We start from the raw sequence: 9046 nt of genomic DNA on the forward strand, positions 1-9046 counted from the left end.
CCCTGATGCTGGGAGGGATGGAGGGCAGGAGGAGAAAGGGACGACAGAGGATGAGATGGCTGGATGGCATCACCGACTTGATGATCATGAGTTTGAGTAAACTCTGGGAGTTGGTGACAGACAGGGAGGCCTGGCGTGCTGCGATTCACGGTGTTGCAAACAGTCGGACACGACTGAGCAACTGAACTGAACTGACTGATGGAAGATGGTTTGACAGTTTCTTCCAAAGCTAAACAGAGATCCACCATACAACCTAGCATTCATGCTTCTGGGTATTTACCCAACTGACCTGAAAAGTTACGTTCACATAAAAACCTGCATATGAATTTTTATAGCGTGAATCTGACCACATTTCAAATCTGACTGTATGACAAAACCTCACTGAACGGGATACAGAAAAAAGAGATCTAAATAACTTAAATCTTTATGTAACTCCCCATTCATATGTTGAAATCCTAATTCCTAATATAGTGGCATTGGGAGATGGGGCTTTAGGCAAGTGATTAGGACATGAGGATGGAGCCCTCATGAATGGGGTTAGTGCCCAACACTTCAGAGACAACTTCTATTTTTTAATAATTTTTATTTATTTATTTATTGGTTGTACTAGGTCTTTGTTGCTGTGTGGGCAGCTAGTGGGGACTACTCTCTAGCTGCAGTGCTCAGGCTTCTCACTGCAGTGGCTTCTTTTGTTGCTGAGCACAGGCTCTAGGGCACACAGGCTTCAGTAGTTACGGCCTGAGGGCTCAGCAGTTGTGGTTCTCAGGCTGTGCAGCACGGGCTTACTAGTTGTGGCCCTCGGGCTTAGTCGTTCCCTGGCATGTGCGATCATCCCAGATCAGGGATCAAACCCTTGTCTCCTGCATTGGCAGGTGGATTCTTTACCACTGAGCCACCAGGGAAGCCCCGTTCACCAGTTTTATAGATTAGGACCTGGATATCTTTGAGAGCCATTCGGCCTTCTACAATCTTATGAGGAAAAAAAAATCATTCAAGTTATTTATTCTAGCATTCATCTATCTACAACTATATTTCCACCCACTCTTTTCACATGCTTCTTCCCACTCCTAGTACTGTTTTCTCTTTATTCATTTTTTAGCTATTTTAATGGATTGTCCAACAAGTTCAAGATTTTAAGTCTTCTTTTACAAGTGCCTGCATTGATCACTTCAAGCAACAGAGATATGTTCCTCTCTTAAGGTACGATCTTATTAGCCTATATCCAGTACAGGTACACATTTCTTTATTATGCCTTTTTCCCACAGTAGCTGGTATAATGCCTTACGTATGAATGTTTCTCAATTGCTTGCCTGTAAATACATTTTACTCATTAACCATTCTATTATTACTGTGCTTCCATGACAGGCCATCTCACATAATGTCATCACATTTCTCCCCACTGGGTCCAAAGGTCTACTCAGCCACTCTAGGCCTACGTGAATATACCTTCACTTTTATAATTAATTTACAGGTGACATGTAAGACTAAAACTAGAGAATAAAAAAATATATATGATGAACGTATTTTTGAACTGTGATGAAATTTACATCAGTGTAATCAGCCTCACATTAAGTGATGTTCATAGCCATTATCATGTGTGTGTGCTCAGTTGTGTCTGACTCTGCAAACCCCACGAACTATAGCCTGATAGATTCCTCTGTCCATGGGATTTCCCAGGCAAGGATACTGGAGTGGGTTGCTCTTTCCTCCTCTAGATCTTCCTCACCCAGGGATTGAAACTGCATCTCCTATGTCTCCTGCATTGACAGGTAGATTCTTCACCACTGAGCCACCTGGGAAGCCCAGCTATTATCATCAGTTCAGTTCAGTTCAGTTCAGTCGCTCAGTCGTGTCCGACTCTTTGAGACCTCATGGACTACAGCTCGCCAGGCCTCCCTGTCCATCACCAACTCCTGGAGTTTACCCAAACTCATGTCCATTGAGCCGGTGATGCCATCCAACCATCTCATCCTTTGTTGTCCCCGTTCTCCTCCTGCCCTCAATCTTTCCCAGCATCAGGGTCTTTTCAAATGAGTCAGCTGTTATCACAGTGCCTGGTAAATAGGCCCCAAAGGAAGCAACTCATAAAAACGTTAACAATGAATATGATTTTTATAAAGACAGCTGAGCAATTTCAGAATTTTCTAAAGGAAGACAAGAGAGCATTTCCAAAGCAGGCCTGGGAGCGATTCAGAGGCACTCCTCTCAAAGGGCTGGATGTGTTCCCAGAGGGAGTTCAGCAATCCGCGCTGTTCTTATCCTTTTCCACCTGGGCAACTCAGGGCTATGTGTTCCATGAGCTTTGGATGAACAGGTTGCTCCCCTGGGGTTGAAGCCAGGCCAGATTGAATATTGGCCTGGCTCTAGAAATCTGTCCAACTCGTCACTCTCTATCTGAACAGCGACTTAGAATACAAGACACACAAAGAAGAAAACATAGAGTTAAGTGGTGCAAAGCCTGGAAGCCAGATAAGCAGAAGACACACGGTATAAAAGGGAGAAGGAAAGTTGAGGTCACAATCTGATCAACAGAAGAAAACATGAAAGGTAGGTGAGGAAGGGACAGAAGATGAAAGGTAGAAGTAAGAGTCATTACTCTTTGTGGAGGTGTGTTTTGGAGCCCATCTTCCCAACTTTGCTCCCCCAATACTTCCACTGACAGACTCTGCCTCCCGTGCCCAGCAGAGCTCTCAGAAGGGGCAGTGAATGTGGCAGGACAAAGAGCCCAGCCCACAGTCCTATCACGAAGAACACAGGCTTCTTGGAACAGCCTGAGCTGGGGAGACAAGGAGAGCACACGCCAGCAGCATAGCCTGCGGCTCTCACATGCCCAGGGCTCTGCCAGCTTAGCTTGCCTGGCTCTCTGACCTTATGCAAGACAAGCCCCACGGCCTACTCAGACTCACCCATGAGGCCCCACACTCAGTCATCAGAGCAACTCCAGTCTTATCTCTAATATACAGAACTCAGTTGTTCTGGATTGAGGCCCAGGGATTTGTATTTAATCTCAGTTCCTTAAGTTTTAAAATGTGTTACGGTAAAGCTAAGAGGATGGAATGGAATCTCAAAGTACAGTGGGTTTTTAAAAAGACATTTATTTCTCTCTCATATATCAGACCCAAGTTGAACAATTCAGGTTGGCAAAATAACTCTGCCTCACACAGTTGTTTGGGCACATGGGCTTTTGCTCCCCTTTCTCTGTGGCTATTCCTTGAACAAATCATCATCTACATCAGCAGTCTCAACCTTTTTGGTACCAGGGACTGGTTTTGTGAAAGATAATTTTTCCAAAGACAAGGGTAGGGGGTGGGTGGTGGGAGTGCAGCAGGGGTCCTTGTGGTTTGGAAGCAGAAAAGGAACATGATGAAAACTTAATGTTGTAGAATCTGAAATCCTCTACCTGTTGTCACCATTAGGGATCTTCAAATGCTATTATCTTGAAGGGGTGAGTGACTTTGAGGGTGAGGAGTGCTAGCACTCGGAAGGTCTGACAGTCTATGGCATCTTCACATTTGACATCTTTCAGACTTCATAGTTTGATGATTAGGTAGATTCTGGGAGATCAAAGCACCAAAGACTTGGAACCAAGAGCTCCTGATTTCTTCTGAGAACTGGAAAGGTTTGGTCTTAATTAAGAGCCTTTAGAAAATGCTCCTGACCTGGAAAGTGGTATCTGTTCTGCCGGGTCATTGTTCTTAGTTCCTGGTAAAGGAAGAAATCTGTAATAGATTCTGAACTAGGCTGAATTTACTTTTTCTTGTTGTTGTTTAGTCCCTAAGTCATGTCCTACTCTTTCTGACCTCATGAACTGTAGCCTACCAGGCTCCTCTGTCCATGGGATTCTCCAGACAAGAATACTGGAGCAGTTTGCCATTTCCTTCTCCAGGGGACTGTCCCAACCCAGGGATCGAACTGATGTCTCCTGCATTTGCAGGCAGATTCTTTACCGCTGAGCCACAAGAGATGCCTTACTTTTTCTTACATATTACCAAAAAGCTCTCTCAGAGCTAGTATAGTTATTGTCTCTGGGGCTAATATGCCCACCTCCCAGAGCTGAACTCTATAGTAGGAAAGAAGTTACTCAAATTTGAACCAAGTTTGAGCCTAGGGGAGACCTACTAGGCTGCTCCACGACAGACAGAGCCCATCTCACGTTTGGTGAGTGGGTGGCAGCTCCAGCCTGGCTACATGGAACTAGCCCTAGAATGGAACCCAGTGATATGGCTCCCTTCCAGGGCCTTGCAGTCTCCTCCCACAGAGAAGAGGATCTCAAACTCCAGGCACTTCTATAAGTTTCTTCTCCAGCTGCCAAGTGAAAAATAATTGCTGAGAACATAACTATCAATATTTGGCCAAGACCATAGTGATTGTTTATTTAAGCAGCTATCATACTGACAAAGAAAATTCAGCTAAAAGATATAAAAACATCTGCCCTAATGTTGCATATTGGTTGATTGTCAGAGTTTTGCAGTTTCAGTATGATGAGAATTCTGCACCAGATATGAAAAACATTAGGAAAATTTATAGAGAGAGTGAGGTACAACATTCCATTTACATATCCATTTATTAAAATTAGGACATTGAAGATGTTTTTTAGGTATACCAGTCTGCCGCCTTCCCAGTCTACCAGCTTTCTGAATAAAGTCACTATTCCTTGCCTTAAAATAAAATTAGGACATTAGAAAGGGTCTCAGGATAGAGTGAGGATGTATGATGAGGAATCAAGAATGCATACACACACATTTATGAACAAGATAACTGTCCAATTTTATGTAGAGTGTTGAACCATAAAGATTTACAAATAGACTTGGCATAGACTTGCTATTTCCCATCCTTCTACCTTCTTTATCCCCCCATGGCTTGCCATTCCTCTCCCAGGGCCCCTGGAAATCAAGACTATGCTTGAGTAAAAATTACAGTAGAAGCTTTATTTTTTCTCTCTGTAGCAACTTGTGAAATAGATAGGGAAAAAGAGGGAGGAATGGAGATTGGATAGGGCTGGAGCTTTTGACTGAATGCAACAGCTAAACCAAAGAATCTTTTCTTTTGGCATCTTTTAGAGAACAGGCAGATCCCATGGCTACCTAGGTGGGCACTCACACTTGTGTGCATGCATCAACATACATTTTCTTTGAAGAGAAGCAATGGTAATAATATCCCCCTGTCATTCACTATTTCTCTGAATCATCTCAGTGGCAGTACAGTTACCTTTCAATACTCTGTACTGGTTTGGAGCTTTCTCTCCTTAATTTTGTCAAGTTGGGTAAACTCTGCTTCTTGGCTTTATAGCTGAGCAAGGATGGAATTCAGTTTGGTTCAGAGAAAGTTTGTACATGCATATATGTATGTGGGGGAGAAAAAGAGAGAATGCATCTACAGTCCAGCATCAGTTATACACTTCAACTGAATTATCTACAATTGTGGATTTGTTTCATTTCTCCAGTTGCTATAAATAATTAAGAGTTTCCTATAGTGCTGAAAGGATAGATGTGGATAATAGAAAGCAATAACCAATAATAAAAAGTTCTGTGGGATTTACAAGTTAGAGATACTAACTAACCAGCTCATCAGAGAATGACTTGTCAGCACTACCAAAATTTTCTTTAATGAAGTAACACCATGGTGTTGGCAACTGGGAGATTGTTTGCCCACAATGAACTGGCATGTAGTGGTCCTTAGTTCTGGAGTCTCAGAGCAGCTTATGCATGAAGTCTGTCCATACTTGCAGCTGGGGGCTTTGGGGACCCCGTCGACCACTTCCACGGAGCCATGGATGAAGTTATTGCTCAACTTGAATGACCCATTAGCTTCTGAAACTTTTCTCCACACTGTCATGTCATTGCAATAATGTTTGTTATTATCTGGGTTGCGTTTGGGGGGCAAGCTATGATGTAATCTTCTGAAGGTCAATAATGAGGAAGACACATCTTTGGACATGCTGAGGCTGGTGTTTCTATATAGCACAGTCAAATTTATTAATACCTCAATGGTCTGTTTTTCCTGGTCACTTTTTGCCATGTCATATTGCACCTCTTTCTCTAAAAATTCTTCTTTAATGATCTCCATTATACTTTCTGAAACTCCTGCAAAAATCACCCCCAGGCCAAGTAGCAGCAGAAAGAAGATCTCCATCTCAGATCTAGGGCAAACTCTTCTGCAGTAAAAACTAAAAGATAAAAATGAAGAAAATATTAAATGAGTAGCTCTCTTTTCCTTATGATATTTCCAGGGTTGACTCCTACATGTAAGCTAAGACACCTACATCTACTAATGAAAGGATGAGATAGGAAAAGGACAATCAGCTGTGTAGTCTGAAGATCCAACTTCAAACCCTTGTTTATCCACTAATAAGCAATTTATTCCACCTCATGTAACTAACTTCAGTTTCCTCTTGTGAAAAAAAAGAAAATATGAGAATTATATAAGATAATACGTTTAAAGTACCCAGAACCAAGTAGTCATTTCTCTTTCTTTTCACCCCATCTATAATCTCACTGGTAAAGTCTGTAATCTCTGCAGTGGGTCCCAATAATCTCACTTAACATATTCCTCACTATTGCTGTGGATCCCCCAGCCTCACACAGTACCTGGTGCATGGCAGGCACATGAACAAACCACCATGATATTTACCCATCTCTCATTTCTTTTCCCACTGATTCTCAGTCATGGAATTTCTGTCTTTACCAGTTCTTTTGGCAAGTTGATCGTGTGGAGAAAGATTCCAGCTTGTTGCAAGGCAGGAAGTGAAACTGTATTCGTTTCCTGGGAGTTTCTCTTACTAGGTCTAACAACGGAAGAGGGTGCAAGAAGGAGAAGGCAGAATTGTCTGAGACAGAAGGAGGAGACAAAGTGGAACCAGTGATGCTCGGAGAACTGAATGCAGTGCCCACTTGGCTGTCAGAATCCCAGTGCCCTTGGGCAGTACCATTGCTTCTTCTCTTGTGAAATCTTCTTTGTTTATTTCTACTTCAACCCAGAGTAATTTTTGTTGTTGTTTTTGAAACCCTACAGCATAGATAATATTGTGTTTGATTTTATACATTTTTTTTTGAAGTTAGTTGGTACAGTTTTTCTCCTTTTTATTCATTTCAGCTCAGTTCAGTCGCTCAGTCGTGTCCGACTCTTTGCGACCCCATGAGTTGCAGCATGCCAGGCCTCCCTATCCAACACCAATTCCTGGAGTCTAGAAATTTCTTGAGCCTGGAAAATAGCCTCTGCTTCTTTTCATTCTCTACAGGGAGAATGAACCATATATGTCCTAGTTTCTCACAATGTTTGCCAACAACATAACATGGTTTGACTACTGTAGAAAGTCCTTTACTTGAGGTCAGTGCTGGAAAATTCACAGTGAGAATCCCAGAAGGAATGGTTATTTGGGGTAATAATTCTTTCTCTTGCTCTATAATGACCACCCTCTTTTTTTCCCTCTTTTTTTCTCTCCCACCTCTAAAAGCCTCCTTCCCTTACACTTGTATCTACTGTATTATCTCCTAATCACTAGTTCTTGCCCCTCCAATTCCTTCAATACGCTACTTTTCTAAAAACACACTTGCAGTGACACTATTTCAGGAACATTGAGATATTTCTCATTGTCTCTACAAGGTAATCTAATCTTCCGAGTCCACTTGGTCAAAATTCTATTTGATCTAATCCCAACCTGCCTCTCAAGGATGATCACCCATTATTTTGGTATACACACCTGTTCCAGTCAAATCAGTATGACCTACTCCCCTGTGAGTACACCCTATTCTGTCCTGTGTGTGAAATTAGAGCAAACACCCAGTACCAAAAATACATGAGCCTTAGTAATTGGGTTGATTGATTATTGATAGATTATTAAAAATTCAGTGGATGTTTTCATGTGTGTGCCTTGAGCACAGACTTGGCACAGGTTGAAGGGAGGAGGGAGGAAGGATTTGAACTGCTTCCTAAATATTCTCTACCGTCACATCAATCAGTTCAGTTCAGTTCAGTTCAGTTGCTCAGTCGTGTCCGACTCTTTGCGACCCCATGAATCGCAGCACGCCAGGCCTCCCTGTCCATCACCAACTCCCGGAGTTTACTCATACCCATGTCCATTGAGTTGGTGACGCCATCCAACCATCTCATCCTCTGTTGTCCCCTTCTCCTCCTGCCCCCAATCCCTCCCAGCATCAGGGCTTTTTCCAATGAGTCAACTCTTAGCATGAGGTGGTCAAAGTGCTGGAGTTTCAGCTCACATCAATAGTGAGGTGCTAATAGGAAAACAGGAGACAACAGGATAAAAATAAACAAGAAGCACAGAACAGAAACACCCAGTTTTTCTAAAACATTTTACATGGGAAGAATTCACAGCCACTTGGGTTTGATTGGGGTTGCTGGTACCCATTTTAAAAAATATGCCCCTGACTCCTTTCAAACTACAAATGTCTAAAATGTCACAATTCATTTGAATTGAGATTTGATCCTTGGAAAATGAAAATCCGCCAAGGATAGTTACTTACTTTAATGGGAATGCATTATCTGCAAGATTTTGTTTTCAAATACAAAGAAGGAGGTTAGGGGAGAAAGGGAAGGAAAAGTACTGAGAAGGAAAGAAAGGACAATTAAGCCTAGGGAGAGAGAGAAAAAGGAATCAGAAGTCAGAACATAGAAACATAGGCCTAAAGCATTTCAAAAAAGCAAAAAGCAAAACCCCATTTCAGCTACATTTTCCCAGGAAATTATTCTGCTACCAGGACCCAACCTGTCACACGGTAGGGGCCAGCTATGCCCTCTCAGCATCTGTTCTGACACTGGGGGCTCTGATTCCCTGGTGACACCCACACTTTCATAAAGACAAGGGCCATGGGATTCATTACTCGCAGAGAAATGAGTAATGGAACTCAGCTGCAAAAGGGCTACCCCACAGAGGTAAGCCTCTACTTACAAGGTTGCCAAGTGTTCTTTACAAATGATTGTTACACCCTTTCCTCCAAAAGTGTCGCCAGTCTGTTAGAACTTGATGTTTAACAATGACAGAGTTACCAACTAGCATAGGTTGATCGGACCTTGAATTAAGTACAAA

The 9046-nt window shown here is 42.5% G+C and overlaps 1 protein-coding gene across 1 annotated transcript; it reads right to left on the reverse strand.

The window, feature by feature from the left end:
* Positions 1-5535: 5535 nt before the first annotated feature.
* Positions 5536-6132, reverse strand: RNASE11 (ribonuclease A family member 11 (inactive)). Its single transcript, XM_061158472.1, has one exon. The coding sequence runs from the start codon at positions 6130-6132 to the stop codon at positions 5536-5538; it is 597 nt and encodes a 198-aa protein (XP_061014455.1).
* Between the last annotated feature and the right edge of the window lie 2914 nt (positions 6133-9046).

Source organism: Dama dama, chromosome 12 (genome assembly GCF_033118175.1).
Source record: "Dama dama isolate Ldn47 chromosome 12, ASM3311817v1, whole genome shotgun sequence".
NCBI classification, from domain to species: domain Eukaryota; kingdom Metazoa; phylum Chordata; class Mammalia; order Artiodactyla; family Cervidae; genus Dama; species Dama dama.

Bases quoted from the DNA above. Each gene is read 5' to 3' on its own strand.
- RNASE11 (XM_061158472.1), bottom strand. From the start codon at position 6,132: ATGGAGATCTTCTTTCTGCTGCTACTTGGCCTGGGGGTGATTTTTGCA.